We start from the raw sequence: 19,926 nt of genomic DNA on the forward strand, positions 1-19,926 counted from the left end.
TACATGTTTAGAAACAGCTCATCTGTTTCTAAACAGTCATTATTTATATCAACCACTCTGCTTGGTCTTCTTCAGATTCCCGCAAGAGTTTGACAAAACATCGGGCCACCGTGTTCGTCACTCTGAGGACATGCAGTTTGCCTTTTCATACTTTTACTTCCTGATGAGCGCTCAGGATCAGCTCAACGTGTCCGAAGTGTTTGATGACATCGACACCGATCACTCGGGTATCTTGTCTGATCGTGAGATTCGAACTCTCGCTACAAGGATCCACGAGCTTCCACTAAGCCTCCAAGTTAGTCAAAGCATCTTTCCCAGCGTACATGTCAGTAAACAGTTTCCAACAGTTCCAGTTTTGAGTTTCGTTTTTATTCTTCGTGCCGTTTTTAGGACCTGACAGGTTTGGAGCAAATGCTGATAAACTGCTCTAAGACACTCCCAACTAACCTGACCCAGCTTCACCTGGTCAACCCCACTCAAGAAGCCTACTATGATCCTAGCATGGTGAGATGTACAGCTGGCTTGACAAGGTAATATTTATTCAGTGTTGAATTATTTGGCTGATTTTCTGTTTTCCTAATCTGCAGCCTCCTGTCACAAAAGGCCTCATCCTCCACTGCAAGCCAATCGCAGAACGTATTCACAAAGCCTTCAGAGACCAGAATAAATACAAGTGAGATTTAATTTGTTTATTTCAATGTGTATGAGTAGTTGTGTATACTAAGCTGACAGAGCGCTTTTGATGGACAGGTTTGAGATCATGGGGGAGGAGGAGATAGCTTTCAAGATGGTGCGGACCAATGTGTCCCACGTGGTCGGCCAGTTAGATGACATTAGGAAAAATCCCAGGTGAGGAGAACTTTATATTCCTTAGAAGCAGATGCTTTTTCATTGTTTTACCTTAATGCGGTGCAATCAAAGTTTACATCTCTGCCATCCTTGTTGTTGAACTGTGTTATTTTCTTTAATTTCACCAAAAGGAAGTTCATCTGTCTGAATGATAACATCGACCACAGTCATAAGGACGCTGCCACAGTGAAAGCTGTGCTGAGAGATTTCTACGAATCAATGTTCCCGCTGCCGTCCCAGTTTGAACTGCCCAGAGAGTACCGCAACAGGTTCCTGCATATGGAAGAACTCCAGGAATGGTATGTTTAGCATTTTTAGCAAGTTATATCCATTAACTGCCATCTAATAAGTGCTAACTTCTAAATAAAATAATATCAGAGTTTAAGTTGTTAGAGATCTGTCGATAGAGTTACACAGGAATATGCACCAATCAAGCAGAAACCGAACCAAGAGATTCAGTTCAGTGGTTTGAATTAGCAGAAATGTCTCTCAAACAGTTAGCAACTTCTAGCCACCTGTTACAGCACATATCCAGCCTCTGCCTTACCTCTGCCTTTGTCATGGATTACTTCTAAGCCTTAATTAAAAGGGCGAGTTATTTAAAAATTTGCGTCTGTAAAGTTGGTCTGAAGAGGACCAGAATAATTTTATGTATCAGGCTGTAAACAAGCTTATTTTTGCTAGTTTGGCATTTTAAGTGTGGAGGTGGACTCACTTTTGGAGTGAGCATCAAGTGGTCATGCAAGGAACTGCAGTTTTCAGCCCCAGAGGTCGCAGCTGGGCTAAACAACCTTTAGTTTAGACTCCTGAAAATATCAAAGAATTCAAATTTTTCATCTCTCTGATTCAGTGAACACAGATTTGTGGAAGCTGATCCCCCCTGTAACATTGAAATTTATGGATGAACTGCCTTTAGGTTACATTTAAAATGTCTGCTTTGTCAACTGCAGTGAGGAGTAGGTCACCAGAACAGTAGTGAATATTTTTAATCACTTTTGTTACATGGCATATTTGAAAGCTTTGTCTATTAAATATCCATAAATAACAGGAAAATGTGTCGTTTTTTTTGTCGAATATGGCAACACCTTTTGGCAACAAGAACTGAGATGCTTTAAACTAAGGCATGCACACAAATATAACTTTAAGCTCTGACTCCTTCCCACACAGTCGAGCTGTTTTCCCCATTCATACTAAGGTATGAATTTGTGTCTGTCACCACGCAGGACAGCGCATTGCCATGTTGGACCAGTGGGAATCCCTCTGGAGAGTTACAGGGCTCTTTGTCAGGGATCCTGCTCCTGCATTCAGGGCGCTTCACCAAGGGAATGCAAGCCTCACATAGAGGCTTTGTAATTAGACCGAGCCGCTTCAGATGAATCACTAGTTTTAAGATGCTTGTAAGATCATTAAATGGTTGAGACTCTCAACTCCACCCCTTCCTTTCCACATCTATTTTCCATGTCTGTTTGTAAGCTTGACAGGCAGATGGTGTTGGGTGATGTCACCTTGTCATTCCATTGCTGGCTGTCCTCTGCGTACTGCATGCTTCCTCCTTGTTACATCACACCTTATCATCCACTGACCTGCCACTGCGAATGTTTACCTAATGCAGAACAATCATTTGACGCCTGCCTCTGTACCTGTTGGAGTTGGATTGAAGTTTTTTGTTAACTGATTGAAATGTGTTGTTTCCCAGGCGGGTGTATCGGGACAAGTTGAAGTTCTGGACCCACTGTGTCCTCGTGACCCTCGTCATCTTCACTGTCATATCTTTCTTCGCCGAACAGGTCAGTGTTAACCATGAACCACGCTCGGCTCATTTAGACATTCAGACAAAGATACACACAGAATTTGCTTGCACACCTCTCCGTTTCCATGATTCACGCTTGAGTTATGATAACAGCCTTCGCTACCGAAATTCCTCTCTGAGGAGCGTCCATCTCGTGTGTCGAGCTAGTATGACCAGCTATGTCGTGACCTGCCTTTATCAAGATGAAAGACCCCAGCAGCCTTTTATGGAAGGCAAGACTTAACTGTCTTTGTTAACTGGGATCAGACAATTCCTGCTATATATTGAACCTTCAGAAAAGTTGCATTTCAAGCTGTAATAATATACAGAAAATACTTAAAATCATTTTAAAAGCAGGAAAATATTATTGGACACATTTCAAATTCTTCCGCTTTGGTGTTGGAAACTGTTTAAAACAAATGCCACGAGTTGTTTAACAAATACTAGTCGACTGTTCTGAGGTACCTTCCTAATCCAGAGGTTTCCAGTTTCTCCCTTAGCGAACTAAAAGAAAGGTTAATAGTTGCAGTGACCTTAGGAGAATTTCCTTCACAGAAACCCACGGGACCAGTGTGTCACACTTGTCTTGTGCCGTTGTCACTGTACACAGACTGACTTTTGATGTCTTTCTGGCACTATCTGAATCTGGCTGCCCTTCTGTTTATGTCAGAGTTTAGATTGGAGAGATCAAATGTGTCTTCACTCCTCAGAGGGAGGTGATTTTACTCGGCTGCTCTATGTCTAAGATTATCTTTGCTTTCTTGAGTTACAAACATCTGAGGGGACTCTGGTGTCAAAGCCTTGATTGGTGAAATTAATAGTTTGACATTTTGGGAAATATACTTGCAGTCTGGGCACAGTTACATGAGAACATTGATGCCACTTATAACCATTTGCTGTTGCTAAAAAAACAAATGAAAAATGGTGCCAATGAGGAGGTCGAGACGTGGAGTCAAACTGCCGACCTTCTGATTTATAAACCTTTGCTTTACCACACACACACTGTATCCTTTTGACAGTCGTGAAAAATGAAATGACAGCAATTTCCTGTGCCGTGATTTAAAAGTCGTGTTTTCCTGTTTTTAATAAAGAAAAATGTTATTTTAGATACAATAGATCTGCATTTGGCAGCAATAACTTGAGCTAGATATTTTCTGTATGACTTTCCCAGTCTCACATATATTGCTGAGGAATCGGCATTAATTCATGCACAGCTCTCTTAAGGTCTCTGCACAGCATTTAAACCAGGTTGAGGTTCATTCTTCCCTTTTTCAGCCTTTCTGCTGTAGATTTACTGCTGTTCCTGACGCAGTTTGGGCCAAGCTTTAACTATAGGCCTCGCACTTGACTCTAGAATACTTTGGTATACAGAAGAGTTCATGGTTGGCTCTATGCCTCCAAGGTGCCCAGGTTCTGTGGTCACAAAACGAGCACAAATAACTACCTCTCCACCACCGTACTGACAATTGGCATTTGGTGTTTGTGCTGCGTTTGGTTTTCTCCTGAGACGGTGCTGTGCATTATAGCCAAATATCTATACTTTGTGGTTTGTTCGACTTTGCAAACCTAAGCTGTGCTGTCATGTTCTTTAAGACTGAATAACAAGCCATACTTACTCAGTGTTTTTCTAATTGTGCTGTGATGAACTTTAACATTTAACATGCTAACTGATGCCTGTAGAGTCTAAGATGTAGATTTCGGGGGTTTTGTAGTTTCTCCATGAATCACATGGTCTGATCTTGGAGTGAATTTGCTTTGACAACCACTCCTGGGAAGATTGCGGCAATATATTCACACCTGAATTTGCCAGACCTGCAAACGGCCTTGACCTTTTCTTTGCTTTTATAGAGGTGCTCACATTTGCTGATGATCATTTAATTAGGTGCATTATAGATTGGATAGATAGATCTCTCTGTCCTCGTCTGTACAGAAGGAAGTTAATGACCTTTATTGCCACCCCTTTCATATTCAATCAGTTGTTCTGCAGGTTTAGTAGTGACATTTCCTCTTTCCCCTATTCCTGCAGCTCATCCTGCTGAAGCGAAAGCTGTTCCCCAGACGCAGGATGAACCGGGAAAGCAACCCGGAGCGGGTGTGAAAGCGGAAGACTTCCCTCTCTTCATTTTATTGAACAACAGCCTCGGCGCCTCCTCTCCACCTCCACAGTGAGCACAGGAGAAGGATGCAAGCCAGCTGGAAAAAGCAATCCAAGATCCTCGGCGCAGAATTGCATCACCGTGGATTTGAGGAGAGACTCGTGTGAAATGTTAATGAAACATTTTTCAGAAGATGATAGACAGGGCTGGCCGGTGAGGAGAATAGCAGCCAGACAGGAGGAGCTCATAAATCTTCTTCTCTTCCACTGGAGGCACCCGAGACTTTTTACACACCACGAACAAGCAACACTCCTTCCACCCTGCACCACCCTCCTCACGTCCTGCCCTCAGCATGCCACTGATTAGTATTCTGTTAAAGTGGGAAACACTTGATATCAGCATGTCAGTGTCTGTCAAGACAAATTTAAAAGTTTTTTGTTTGTTTGGTTGGTTAGTCAGTTAAATCTGGTGGTGAAAGTCTCTTTACTGTTTTTTAATCTGTTTTAGATCACTGTAAGTTTTTGGAGGGTTTTTTGTGTTTGAGGATGCTGCCTGTGCTGCCTTTGCTGCTGGGATACTGACAGACTCATAGAGTCAAATGATAATCAACACAGTCATTACTTCTAGTTCTTTTTGTGTTTATGTTATAGCTAATTTTAAAAAGATTGAGGATCAAATTTATACATATAGGACAAATAGGAATAGGTGATTAAAGTGTTGGACGCCATATCTTCGTCTGCCATATTTGAAACAAGAAAACTTTTAGTGCCTTCGTTGTTCATTCCTGCTTGTTTAAATGTTTTTGTTAATCTCCCTTTGGGATTTTAAAAGGTCTTCTTGTAAATGCTAATGATATCTTACTCTAATCTTGTGGTTTACAAGTAAGAATGAATGGGATGCAGGATAATATGAATATAATTCTCTGCGTGGTACAAATATAAGTGATTGGTGGAGCTATATTAGAAGTAATACTACAGCTTTCAAAGCTGCCTGTACGTGTGTCCCTGTGGGACTCAGCAGGCTCGCTGCTGTCTGAAATTCAGACCTCCTCAGCATGTTCTCTAACTTATTTTGATTGTATTGTTGTGACAGTGAGCCCCGTGACTGACACAGCCGATTTGAGTTCTAGAATGTAAACGATACGCAAGTGTTTTCCTCTGAACGCCAGTTTTATAGTGTTTCTTATTATAGTGACAAAAATGGAAATGAGCACTAGCAGCTGTCAGCATTTTGCCACTGTGCTCTGGGTTCGTAGGATGTGTGTCAGCAGATGAGACGCTGAGAGCCATATTTGGAAGATGAATTTACTCTAATTGCACCAGTTTCGTTGGTTTAACAGAAATAAATGTGATTTGGTTCGGTCAGCTTGGTGGTGTTTTTGTCAGTACTGTTCACATTACTCTTTCCACACTTACTACAATTTTATTTCTCAATTCCTCACCTCAGACTAATAATCAGGGCTCGTCAGATTTCAGACGTCAATAAATTTACTTTTACAGGCATGTTTAAGGGACTTTCAACATGGCATGGTTGTTGGCTGTATACCTGTGATGTGAATCTCCCGTTCCACCAAACCCCTTAGTGCGCTACTTGGTTGAGATATGATAGTGGAGGAAATTTGAGTATGGTGTTTTTTTTTATTGTCATGTTCAAGAAACAGTTTGAAATAATCTAAACATTAAGAGATGATGTGTATTCCTGCTGGAAGCTGTCATCAGAAGATGGCTACAGTGAGGTCATGAAGGGTGAACATGGTCAGCAACAATACACAGGTAGGCTGTGGTATTTAAACAATGCTCAGGGACCCATAGTGTGCCAAGAAAACATCCCTTAATTATGTTTCTGTTGCCCTTCCATCAGGTCAAAGCAGATTGGCTGTTCTTCTCTGACATCAACAAGGCATACGTTTTATTTTTTGCTGACCATTCTCTGGAAACTCAAGATGGCTTTGTGAGAAAATCCTCCTTAGATCAGACCAGCTCATCTGGGAAACCAAAAACTATGCTGTGTTCAAAGCCTGAGTCACTTTGCAGTATTTTTACAAGGTAGTGTTGCAGTACTTTTTTCCACCAATGACAGGAACAATCAAAATGGATGAAAAATATTTTCTTTATTACAATCTTTTCCACTCATGTCTGTTAGTAGAAAGGTGTTTCACTGCATTACAGTGCAACAAAGTGATTTTGAATCATGGTTGTACCTTTGAAATGCATAGCTCTAAAGTCCATCCATAAATAAGCTTCTCGAGACAGGAGTATAGTGTCAGAATCTAAGGGGACGACAATGGCAATTTTCAAAATAAAATAAAAAATACACGCCCTCAAATCTTTTACCGGCTCTACAGAAATGTCCCTTTTTACCCAAATGATCCTGAATGATGTTTCATTCTGATTACAACCCTTCATTGAGATCCATTACACAATTATTAATAATCCAACAAAACTTAATTAAAAAAAAGAAATCTGTCACATATACATAACAATTATGCATAAATGAACATGTGTGAACAGTTAAAAAAAAAAAAAAAAACTTCCAGGATAGCGTTCTATTATTACTGTATCTGGTGTGATACTTAGTGAAAAAAAAAAATTAAAAAAAAATGTACAAAGCTGCTTTAAATATTCACAAGTTAAACAGTAATTACAACAAAAATATTTAAGGCATCTTCAGTTCAATTCTGTACAATCACACAAAATCATTAGCCCTTCAGGGAGAAGAACAGAGAAAGCAGAACAAGCCGAGTGTTGACGCTTCATCGGTCGACGGTGCTCCAGAGGCCGGAGAAGATGTTTTTAAGGATTGTTTTCCACGACTGCAGGATGAGATGAGTCAAAACAAAACAAAAAAAAACTGCAGTGGGGTTTGTGAGATCGGCCTAACTTTAGACACGTCATCATTTTCAGCGTTAACACACGATCGTTACCCTTCGATGCAGCTCGCTGACAACCTGCCGGTCCAAATTGGAAACCTTATTGGAAATTATTTTAAGGTCTATAAGTTTATTTAAAAAAAAAAGTTTCTTTAAAGCCCTAATTTGTATCAAATTCAGTCTTATTTCATTTAACAAATTACAACAAGTCATTAAGAAAACTCTTAACAGGTATTTGATTCAGATTCGGCAGATATCAAAGAAATTTTACTTAAATTGTCACTCGTGATTGTCATATTTATGTGTTTAGTTAATTGTACAACAATCCATGAGGAACATGTCTCCATATTTAAAGCTCACTTAAATGCTTTGATATTTGCCCAAGCTAAAAAATACCTATTAAAAGATTTTTTTTTTTGGTATTTTGTGTTGAATAAGCTGGAAGTGCCAAATGATGTTCAAAAAATTAAATCTAACAACATGCATTTACCTTGAAATTAAAATCTGAAAGACTTCATCAGGCAACTGGGTTTTCAAGGGAAACTTGGGTTAATCTTTCATTCAACAGATCCATGCTTGGTTGTTTTTTTCTTTCTTTCTTTTTTTGTATCACGGTAGTTTTATCTTTCCTTTTAGTAGGTGTGAGTTTTAATCTGAAGTGGTTACTTTGTCAAGGCTGCAGTGGCTCGAGGTCGAGGGTTTCTCCTCGTCATCGTGGTCGCTGTCTGCTTTCAGGAGCGGGAAGAGATCTGCGTCCCCTCCCGCCTCCTCCCGCCGGGCAAACCGTCAGTCGCGGTGCGTCTGGCTCGGCGTTGTGATGCTAAAGACGTGGATGCGCAGGTGGGAGGCGATCTGGAGGCACACGCCCGTGCAGTAGCGTATCAAATCCACACTGGAGAGGACCTGGAGCAAAAATAATAAAGACGTACTATGTTAGGTGATATACTAATTTCAGATGCAATACAGGTCCCTAACAGACAGCATCATTAAATGGTACCACAAAGGATGATACAAGAACAGCCACTGGATACCGCAAGGAAGTAATTTACATGGAAATCTTTAGTTTTGTAGCAATTTCCTTTCCTCCATTTAAAAAGTAAAGCAGTTCACTGCCAAGGACCCCGAGACACGCACGAGCTTCTGGTTGTTGAGGGCTGAAGGACTGACACACACTTTGAAAACTAAGTAACCAACTTCCTGCTTCCTGTTTATGCAATCACATATTTTCTTGTTGTCATGGATGGCTATTATTTATAAAATGATCCTAACACACATGTTTAGATGGACAATAAGTATTGCTATAAGGAAAACCAGTAAGCCAGAATCTGTAATACCGGGATGTGATTACTGACATTAGTAATACTTTTGCCCTCCCTAGTGTGGCATGTCAGTGTCAAATGAGGAAAACGTGTTTGCACACCTACGCTGGCTCCAAATTCAAATGGTGGTTTCCCATCAGCTATTAATATATTTGTTGACTCTGAGTGAATATCAGCGCGCCATCTCGGCCGTCACACTGACAAAAGATTACCATTTATAGCAGAGAACATGGCTGTAAAGTTCTTTTGAAGTGTAAAGTTTTTAAACTGTATTTATCCTTTCAAAGCTGATCAGCTGGAAACCCTGTAGGGGTTTACAACAGCGTGTGAGATACAACACGAGTCATGGGTGTCAAAGGAAGGTTTATCACAAGTCATCTCACTTGCATTGTAGAAACTTTGTGCTCTTTGAACCACAACTATAATGGTTAGATGGCAACTAGCAGAGATAAGAGTCCCACAAACAGAAATGAAAGCCGCTGTGCTTATGAGAAGTTGATTTAACTGTGTGCGTATTAGTCATCAACGCTGACAAGTCCTGCAAGTATATCAAGGCACTACGCTCCAATCTTATTTCTCTATTGTTATCATTATAATGAAAAGCTCTCAACTAAATAAAGTATGCAAGGAAAATAATTTAAGGCATTAACTATATACACATATAGGTAGAAGAGCAAAGAATGTGGCTATTTAGAGGTGACAAAAAGGGTGGGGCTGCATTTTAAACAAAGACACCTGTGAGATCAGTACTAACCATGGCGATCCAGAGGACTATGTGTTCGTCAATAAAGCTGTTAAAGTACTGGTTGAGGAATAGGAGGCCAGGCCCAATAAAGGCTGGGTCTGGTAGGTATAACTCACTCTTGGTCATGTGTGCCATCTACAGAGAAGATTCAAGAAAGAAAGAAAACACAGGTTAAACACTGGGTTAAACGATGGGTTAAAACAGACAAAAGAAGATATGTGTCAGTTCATTCAGGCAATTAAGAGAAAACCAACGTACCACCAGCTTGTTGGAAATCTTGGCGATAACCATTCCAAAGGTGAGCAGGTACAAACAGGGGTGGTGCTCAAACAGGTGGCTGGATGACTTCTTGAAAATGATGAAGGCCAGTGTAAGGATGAGGCTGATGTGCAAACCAGGACTCAGCACGCTGGTGTCCTGAAGAGCAGAAACGTTGATTAGTTTTTGCGCTTTACACAGTTTTTTAAAATATTAAAATAATGCTGTATTTACAACTTACAGCCACAGTGGAGCCATTTTTGCCAACCCCTCCATTCAAAATGACATAGAAATAGTTGTAACAGGAGTACAGGGCTCCCCCGATGATGCCCATGACGGGGAAGGCATACAGCTTCAGTCCGATGATGGGCAACTATGGGAACACATTGAGGTCAAAATAAAGAGAAAACAAGAAGCATTCTCCTTATAAAATAGAAAAGTGCTTATATGAAAGCTGCAGCATGCTGAGCATGATGGGAGGGCAAAGCAAATAAATAAATAAATATATCCAAATAAAACACAAACAAATGCGGGCGACATCATCAGCTTTTTGAGCCAGATCATGTCCAGTAGATGACCTGTTGCCATGGCTTTAGCTACCCATATTTACCTTCTCACTTCTCTCATGTGATGTTAAGTCAAGCCTCCAAAGGCAGCACAGAGTAAAAGTAAAACACAAAATCTATTTAAAGACTAGCATGACAACTAAAGCCTAAGAAGTGATTCAGTTAGTTTGTCTGGTGTAAAAACTAAGGAGAAAAAGGTTTGACTATACACTTGAGGTGAAATGGAAGTGTCCCTGTGTGTACACTATTTGTGCAGGCGAGTGTGAAGAAATGGATTCTCAGTTACCGTGTACTGCCAAAGGCTCACGCCTCCGAAAGCTGACATCACATACATGATTATGATGGCGAATTGCACCTCTGTGACATCAACCCTGTGCAGAACATATGAGGGAAGTGTGAGATAAGTGACAGTGCGAAGGTTTAACAACAGCATCGGTACTGCAGCATTTTCAAATGCCACTGTGTGACCGGATCCTACAATTAGATGTTCTCATAAAACAAGCCATTCAATATGGGCTGTGGGTCTTTTCTCCTCTTCCAGGGGAACACATACACCTCATGCCAACTGTCAGGCATGGTGGTGTAAGGGTGATGGTTTGGGCTGGTTTGTAGCCACAGGACCTGTGATCACTGAGTGAGCCATGAACTCCTCTGTATACCAAAAACATTAAATACAAGGCCATCTGTCCGACAGCTAAAGCTTAGGCCAAACTGGGTCATGCAACAGGACAAATATCCCAGGCACAGCAGCAAATCTACAACAGAATGATTGATAAATAAGAGTATAAAATGTTCTAATGACGAAGTCCAGACCTCAACCTAATTGAAATGCTGCGGTGGGACCTAAAGAGAGATGTGCATAAACCAGTGCCCACAAATCTCAATGAACTAAAGCATCATTGTAAAGAAGAGTGGGCCATAATAATGTGAGAGACTGCTGAAGTCACACAGAATAAAAAAAGGGGGAAAAATAAGCTAAAGGTGGTTATACAAGCTACCGAATCATGGAGTATATTCAATTTTTCAAAGGACTGCTTAGAGCCCTAGAAACTCTCTTTTTTCCCCACGTGACTATATGAGTTGGTAAATGCACTGAAGGATTATTTAGGCAACAGGAACCTGGACTGTTCACTAGCAACCAACTATCACATGCAAAGCAATGCATGACAAGTTAAACACTTTACATGTAGACGGGGCTTGAACGGTCTTTGGGGTAATGTTGACCTGCCAGTGCAAGTGGTTTGCCAGGCAAATTAGCTTACTGTCTTCAAGTTATTTTATCATTCAGTGTTGCAAACTAATAACGATGACCATTTTCTTATATTAAAAGGAAAAATACATTTAAAATAAATATTTGACTTACAGGCCAAAGCGGAGCGTCCCGGACACATAGGTCTGCCAGTGGGCGCAGAAAAACATAAACATCCCAATAAAACCACAGAAGAAAGTCCAGTTTGGATATTGTCCTATTCCACATGAAATGCACGTTCCCACAGCAACAAAGACTGAAAGAGAATCACCGGGGTAAGCACATTAAAGTCATGTTAATGAAATTAAAGCCAAAGCTTTGTTTACTAACATGCTACAGTCAGTTTATTATAATCAAACGCAGCAGACTTCAGGGTTTAGGAGATTACCTGTGGAGACTGCATCACAGCCGTGGTCGAAGAGCTCACCAAGGGCTGAGCTGCTGTTTGTCCTCCTGGCCTGTTTCCCATCAATAGCATCCAGAGACTGGTAGATGAACAGCCCCAGAGCAGACAGGATGAAAGCCCATGATGGAGCCTGAAGCCAGGGAAGGGACGACAGAGGGAGACTGACAGTTACACACCCATTCTTACAACACAGATAATCACCTAATTGGTCTATTTAAGCTACTTAAAATACAGATAGTTGTAGAGCTAAAGAAAATGTGGGTAACTGGTGAATATTTCAGTCATTCTCATGTAGTCACAAAGATCTTGAGTACTACCAATCAGTCTTAGAGTCCAAATCAATTGAGCTCTTATAAGACAGGCCAAATTTTAATCTGTGCAAAATCACCCTGCAAAATCACAGGGACCAAGGGACCACTTTAGACCCACCCCACTTCCTTTGCAATCTGTCATTTATTTGTAACACCCTGGTCTAGAATCATATAATTCTTAAAAATTGCAGTTGTTGACCACATTACAAGATGGTCTCTACTAATCATATCTGTATTTCACAACTTTAATTCTTATTCATATGAGGGGGGAGGAGAGGGTTGTGTAACTTGTTGAGGTATTGGATTTTCAGAAGTTGTTTGTTTTTGATTTTATGGAGCTTTTGAATTCATACACGTGTGCACTGTTGGATTTAAATAATACTTATGTGCCATATGTGCTACATCTCTCTGAAGTGTGTAGTAGGAGGGACTCCAGCTGACTAGACCAGTTCAGCTCCTCTTTACTAGGGTGGAGGTTATGGACCATCTGGACAGTAATGCTGGCCAACATAGCATGTTTGCAAAACTACAATGTGTGTGTGTGTGTGTGTGTGTGTGTGTGTGTGTGTGTGTGTGTGTGTGTGTGTGTGTGTGTGTGTGAGAGAGAGCATTTGTGTAAGCCTGTGACTGAGAGAGAGAGAACCACACACAAAAAAAGAGTGTGTTTCAACAGAGATGAAGCACATGTCCCAAAAGCCTTGTGGACTACTTGTTTAAGTTTATCACAGCAGTAACTTGAGGGAAAACTCTGACCCATTTCCATAGGCTCCGATGAATTCCTGTGAATGTGTGTTTGTTTGCACAGCGATGGGACTTAACTCTTAACTCTCCATAAATAAAAGCGTACACTGTATGCCTCAATCAATGCATAATAACAGTAGATGAAACTGGTGGAGTCAGTGGGAGTGCATGGACTTTGACTCAGGTGCAAGGTTGTCATAGTTAGAACGAGCAAAGGTGCAAGTCTGATTAACTCACCAACCTGTGCATGAGCAGCTGGACCCACTGCTGCAGGGACAGACAGGTTTACTGTGCCCTAGGTCAACTTGCTACCTGCAAGGCACATTTTCTATAGTATTCTTAGATTACAGAATAATATAGAGGCGTTTCGAAATCAGCTTACTCATTTAAATAACTATATTTTTGTCTGGTTAAGGGCTAGACACCCTCCCGCCCCCTTTTATATTTTAATTCTTAATTACCAATAAATGGCTGCTAAATGATTCGCTTCTTCTCTGATAGATAGTGGCCTTAAGTGAAACAATGAAACAAATTGCTGTTTTGACACAAACAGCACTGCGTCACATGAGGCCTTTCAACTTTCAACTTTCTAAAGTCACATGACCGCCGATATATCTTTTCCCAATACAGTTATTCTTGTCCACGTCGTCCCTAATACGATTAAAACCCCCTTTAAAGCGTCTCGGCTTGCTTGTGGCCATGCTTGGGTTTAAAAAAAAGAGCAAAAAAAAAAAAAGGTTTTCCTGAAAAACCTGGAGACGGACTCCAAGCTTACTTCGGCTTACACTACCAAATTTAAATTTAGCTGTTTGACACTACAGAACAGTCCAAAAAAATACAGCGCCTGCGGCGTTAGCTAGCACCACGGCCCCATCTATAGGGTAGATATGACGTTAAAATACAAGCAGCTGTGAAGCTCAAATGTTTGCCGAATTAGTAAGTATCCCCAATGGACTCAGTAAATATAATCAATCCTATTTGTTGAGCTATCTGGGTCTTACAGGTTGCGGTGTATCTTAAGCCTACGCATTTTCTAAATGGAGGACGGTCTTTTCATAGCAGAGATGGGTAGACATTTGAAACTTTAGCCCCAGTCGCTATACTCACCTCTTCTGTTGCCGTGGGACAATAATACACAAGCACCAACGTGGAGAGGACATTAACCAGCAGTCCAACAATAGTCAGTGTATTTGGTGCGATCCATGTCGGTATCTGCTGGACGAGCCAGTTCCAGTAGATCTGACACGGCGGCTCAAATAGGGATCTACCGGAGGCGCTGTATTTATGCTCCTCCAGCCGCTTTAGTTGAGCGGGTGACAACGGCTCTGGCCACAGGAAATGTGGCATTATTTTTCTGCCTCGTCACTCCTCTGAGTACCGCAAAAACTCCCTGATATTCCCGGGTGGTGTTTCAGACAGGGTTGGCCGACTCCAGGAGACAGCAGCAGCTCATCTGGTATGTCTAGGGTAGACGAGCAGCAGAGGCCATTTCCACAGCGGAACCAAGCGCTGTGGATGTCTATACGTTTCTGGCCGAGGTGCGTCTCGGCAGGAAGCGAAGGTCCGGAAGGGATAACGTGGCTATCTACCGGGAAGTTTAAATGCACAAAGCCTGCGCCTAAGAGTGTATAACACTGTGATAATAACCATCTGGTTGGCTCATAAACTTGCTAAAATATAAGCAAACCTAAGCACATATTGTGTGACTGGCAGATGTATTTAGGCCCATAATTACCTCATTCATGTAGGTTAAGCCTTATAACTTAGAAACTATGATTCTTAAAAGTGTAGGTGGTATCATTAACATATAGAAAGTACCACACAAACATTTAAAATATCATATCATATTTGACCTGCCTTAGTGTAGCTGTTCTCCTTGTGCTTCTTGTTCACTTTGTTAGTTCTAAACTAAAAGCTAAAGTTAGATAAAAAAAAAATGTTAAATTTATTTAATTTAGTTAATAGTTAATTTTAGAAGAAAAAACACCTGGAATCATGTTGTTCTTTTAAAGATTAACTAATATAAATTTAAAAGAAAAAATAAGGTAAACATGAGTTGTGTTTTTGCAAAGCTTTGAAAAATGTGGATTTGTAAATAGATCGCACATCAAATGATAAAAACAATCAGAAATATTAGCCTACTTTCTCTAGGTCTGTTTATGGTACTTGGGCTAATAATCATAGTTTCTAAGTTATTAACTCAAGGGTTTAATTTGCTGCATTAGAGGGATTTGATTCTTTATGTTCACAGAGATTGGATTGTTTACATGACTATAACTGACTATAACAGGTGTAACAAATACCTGTGTCATACCTGTACTCTTAATTTGAAGAATACCTCCTGTAACTGTTTATGATATGTTTGGGTTCACAATAAATGAATCTCCTAATAAATTTCCCTTGCATTTGGTTGTTGGATCTAAGTTTGTTTATTAAAATTATTCACAAAAATAATGATCTCTCTCTCTCTCTCTATATATATATATTTATATATCAAGTGAGCCTTTTCTTCCCAGTTAGTCACACCTTGGCATTTGTTTACATTTTCCCTGTGTCAACGTCACATGTCTTAGTCTGGGTCTTCATTACTTCCTGTTTTTATTTTACTTCGACTCCCTTGTCTCATATGCATTATGGCGAGTTTGCTTTCCCTCGTTTTATTAGTTAGATTCTAATCAGCTGTGTTCCCCAGGTGTCTCCACTGGGGAAAGGTATATACAGGTTTTAGAACAACATATGCTCCCATCTAGACAGTTTTTCTTTTCAGAAAAGGTCTTGGATTTTCAGCAAGACAATGCTAAACCACATACTGCATCTAAGACAATAGCAGAGCTTTGTAGTAGACGAGAGCAGGTGCTGAACCGGCCTACAGACATTTGGAGCATAATGAAATGAAAAATACAACAGAAAAGACCCAGGCCTGCCTTTATCAGACATGCATGGGAATAAATCCTCTCCCAAAACTCCAGCAACTGTTTTCTTCAGTGTTCAGACTGTTTTTAAAAGCAGAGGGTGAAACATAGCCCTGTCCCGGCTTTTTAAGATTTGTTTTGCCATAAAAATGGGTGTTTGGTTTTTTTCGTCTTCAGATGGCACATTTTCTCAGTTTAAATATTTTATGTTTTCTATATTCTATTGTGAATAAACTATGGTTTTATGAGATTTGCCATTTAAAAAAAAGGGTTATTCTGTGTCAATACCTGTGTCAATACTCTGTGTCAACTTTTGAGCACCACAGTAGGTCTCCTTTAACTACCCCCCTGTTTATATGGTCAAGTCAGTATATTCAAACATAAGACCGTCCATATGTCAGAACATATTTTCCAGATCTCACATACATGACTCATTCCATAAACCCTCATGCTATTTCTGGTTTGCAAAATAAATAAATATGACTAAAATGAATTAATGAGGTCAATTACACAGTGAATCTGTCACAGACTAGAAAAGAAGATTAATTCCTACAACACAAGAGTACAGAAATCAACAACAGAGATACTATTTTTTAAAGTGTCTTTTATTGTTGTCCACAGGTTGTAATTACAAAGGTAAAGGCATGCACACATGTTTTAACCCCAATCAAACCTCAGTCCAGTATGAATCCAAGAATTCAAAAGTTTAATGACATGTATGGACTTTGTGTAAATCTCTATATTGTCTTACTAACTCAACAGAAAAAGTGAAATGTTAATGTGATTCATATCAGAAAAGTGAAAACATTCATTTGTCCAACATTACTCAAGTCTGTTCTCACTTTTCTTGCCACGTATTAGTTCACTGACACCCTTTAAACATCAAACTAAATCTTTCAGAGCCCAGAAGTAATCAGCCACCTTCAAAAAGCACTCCTGACAAAAATCCACATGAAAATACTCTAGCTGTGTGTCACTGTTTGTGCACCATGAGCTTGTTTTTTTCACACTACAATTCCTTATTAAAGCTAGAACCAAAACACTGCCAACATGCATCTGAGCTGAGTCTTTCAAACATAACAGAGTGATAAAGAAGATGAACTGGCTTTTTTTTTTCTTATGGTAACTAGCTCCAAAGCTGCACACAGCATACCACACCGGACTGGTATACCCTCCCTCACACCCATCCACCTGTCCCACCTTCCCTCCATCCACCTGCAGGCTGCTGACCTCAGCAGATGAGAGAACAGGGTAACTAGTGGCATCAGATGTTTGCAAGCCAAAAATGTCTTATTGCACTGTGCTCAGTTTTTACTTCTCTTGCTCAACAACCTTCGACTCGGTCATATACTTGTCAATCAGATGTAGGGGCACTCCACGTTGCATGAGTTCATAGAAGGTGAAGCCTCCTAAGGGACAGGGAGAAAAACTCTCTTAGAATATTGCTGTGAGGCACAGAGACATATGTGGAGAGTGAAAAATAGAGAGGGGAAGATGAAGGAGAAAAGCTGAAGGGCAACAGGGTGAGCAGAGAAAAGCAAATAAAACTCAATGGAGAGAACCACAAGCTCTAAAGAGGGAAAGAGGGTGCTCAGGATGGCTTCTGAATGCAATGCCAACCCAGTTTGTCCCAGTTCCATAGTATACACTGTCTTTGTATGTCTTTCTGCACAGTATACAAGAGTTTAAAGGCATGCTATCATTACAGTAGCAATAAAAGGATACTGCATTCTGATAATGATCACTAAACACAAAATACAGGTGATTGGAATTTCATCCATTTATTTGGTAATTTGTAGTGAAGAAAATTATTAATTAGAGCAAATGTGGACTATGCATGACTTTTAGTACATGCAGTTTTAAATGATGTGATCTGTGACACAAGATGCAAAGTCACTGACTTCACCTAGGTGTACAAAATTTGATCTAAAAGTTTTCTCCCAAATGCTCAACACCACTTGAAAAATATTACATGAAAGTCTGGCTCCCTGGAAGCAAAATAGAAAGAAAATACAGGTGGCTCAAGACTTTTGCACAGCACTGTATGTGACATAAAATAGGGACAAGCACAATAGTTCTGCACACTCAAATACAGCACTGAAAATTGAGACGAGTATTTTGTCACTTTCACCACGTGAACGCAGCGTAAACCCTGCATATTTGCTCAGTATTAGTGCATAGTATGGAACTGGGCCACAGCATACAAGCACAAGCACAGCTGATTCCACAACATGTTTCAATTCAGGTCTGCAATCTTTGCAAAAAAAAATTAATGAATAATGTCTCCAGTCATCTCCAACAAGCAAAAACCTACAAAATACAGTATATATAATTTCTGCTGCATTTATGCATACACCACTCATCAGGCAGGTCCAAACATAAAATATAGTTTAGTATGTTTTCTTTGGTGTTTGATGTTGTTCAGCCACAGTCAATGCCTTCATAGCATAGAACTTCTCAGTCCCTTCAGATGATGCACTTGATATCTCAACAAAGGTTAGAAGATTTGCAAACCTTTTACTCACTTAATTTCTGCTACAGGTTACAAAACAGAGAGTCTCACAATATCACGCCAACAATAAATTCAAATACTCAAAACGGAGCTTTTAAAGTCAGCCAGGTACAGCAATCCAGGTTTAGAAAAAACCTGGCAAAAGGCATCATGCAAATGTGACATGTTCTGTTGGTTCTCCTCTCAAGGGGAAGAACGACTGCCAGAGACCCACAAGCTGAGAAAAGCGAGGTTGCACAGGCTTGAAGACGCATAATGAATGACATAAGCTTCATATGCCAAAACCATATGAAAGCTTACCTTATATGAGAACATATATTCACAATTCTTGAGTTTGGACTAGGAGGGAGAAGAGAAGAGAAGAGGGGTTAAAATGTTTACATGGAGTTATATGCGCACCAGGGAAAACAGCTGAGTTATTACTGAACTCTTTTATATGAGGAGTTAACCGTGGAGCATAAAGAAGACACTGGAATCTGTGGAGCATATTTTAAGATGGAAACACTGAATAATACAAACACAAAAATATCATATGTTACATATGTTATTGCCTCCTGTGGTGTGACTGGTGCTGAGGTGGTGTGCTGTGATGATGAAGAGGATGGCTGGATGGACTGGACTGAATAGAGAGAGGTGTGACAACACAAGGGATCAACGTCTACATGTTGTGGTGATGGAAAAGTGTCACCAGATATTATGTACACTGGACACACATGAAATGATTATTATTTATATATTCTCTCAAAATGGAATCCATAGACCAGTTGCACCAGGTGTTCGTAAGTTTAAGTGTAGTTAGTCAATAAGTGCAGATTTACACGTCACTTTATCAAAGTGGATTGCACAAAACAAAATAAATCTTATGCAGGAAAAACGGATAAAGCTGACGTCTGACATGACACCCTTAACTTTAAAATGTTATACCAATAATGGTAAATGACCCAGCTGCTTGGCTTGCATAGTGTTGGCAATAAATTAGCAGTTATTGGCAAATAGCACATTTGCCTACAAAGGTCCTTAGTTCAGCCCCAGGCACAGAAGGAGACATAATGCACTTTGGGGTTGTATCAGGAAAAGCAATTCATGTATAATATCTGCCAAATTAAACATACTGTGGATATCCTTTGTGGATAAGGGAGCAGCTGAAAGTGTCAATTTGGAAACCTTCACCAATCTGTGACTGTTTGTAAGCAGGTGTTGGGAAACAGCCTTCAGTCCTTATAAAGTCAATGGGAAAACGGCTCTTTAACTTGACCTGTGAAAACACTTTCCCGTTTGAAATGAACCACTAAGTCTCAGTGATT

At 40.2% G+C, this 19,926-nt stretch overlaps 3 protein-coding genes across 3 annotated transcripts in view; 1 reads left to right on the top strand and 2 right to left on the bottom strand.

The window, feature by feature from the left end:
• gnptab (N-acetylglucosamine-1-phosphate transferase subunits alpha and beta) overlaps positions 1–7,263 on the top strand; it is a 22,791-nt gene extending 15,528 nt beyond the window's left edge. The window contains exons 15-21 of the mRNA XM_040035467.1: positions 76–295; positions 391–504; positions 588–673; positions 751–849; positions 981–1,148; positions 2,546–2,636; positions 4,665–7,263. Of these exons, the coding sequence (XP_039891401.1) occupies positions 76–295; positions 391–504; positions 588–673; positions 751–849; positions 981–1,148; positions 2,546–2,636; positions 4,665–4,736 (850 nt within the window). The 3' untranslated portion in view covers positions 4,737–7,263. The remainder of the gene's footprint in view (positions 1–75; positions 296–390; positions 505–587; positions 674–750; positions 850–980; positions 1,149–2,545; positions 2,637–4,664) is intronic.
• Positions 6,826–14,764, bottom strand: chpt1 (choline phosphotransferase 1). The gene is made up of 8 exons (XM_040035468.1): positions 14,306–14,764; positions 12,129–12,276; positions 11,855–11,996; positions 10,778–10,862; positions 10,167–10,298; positions 9,926–10,084; positions 9,677–9,802; positions 6,826–8,506 (listed from the first exon to the last, which is right to left on the bottom strand). The coding sequence occupies exons 1-8, from the start codon at positions 14,543–14,545 to the stop codon at positions 8,390–8,392; spliced, it is 1,149 nt and encodes a 382-aa protein (XP_039891402.1). The 5' UTR covers positions 14,546–14,764; the 3' UTR covers positions 6,826–8,389.
• Positions 14,765–16,697: 1,933 nt separating this feature from the next.
• The window catches only part of mybpc1 (myosin binding protein C1), a 36,789-nt gene continuing 33,560 nt past the window's right edge, over positions 16,698–19,926 (bottom strand). Inside the window, 1 exon segment of the mRNA XM_040035466.1 lies at positions 16,698–17,519. Within this exon segment, the coding sequence (XP_039891400.1) occupies positions 17,422–17,519 (98 nt within the window). The 3' untranslated portion in view covers positions 16,698–17,421.

This window comes from Simochromis diagramma, unplaced genomic scaffold, assembly GCF_900408965.1.
Source record: "Simochromis diagramma unplaced genomic scaffold, fSimDia1.1 OVJJ01000816.1, whole genome shotgun sequence".
Taxonomy (NCBI): Eukaryota; Metazoa; Chordata; class Actinopteri; order Cichliformes; family Cichlidae; genus Simochromis; species Simochromis diagramma.

What these genes read in the sequence shown, in the direction of transcription:
- chpt1 (XM_040035468.1), bottom strand. Translation starts at nt 14,545, where the DNA reads ATGCCACATTTCCTGTGGCCAGAGCCGTTGTCACCCGCTCAACTAAAG. An exon ending in GTCCCACGGCAACAGAAGAG is followed by an intron (nt 12,277 to 14,305) that starts GTGAGTATAGCG and finishes CCCTGGCTTCAG; the next exon opens with GCTCCATCATGGGCTTTCAT. An exon ending in GGGACGCTCCGCTTTGGCCT is followed by an intron (nt 10,863 to 11,854) that starts GTAAGTCAAATA and finishes TGTTCTGCACAG; the next exon opens with GGTTGATGTCACAGAGGTGC.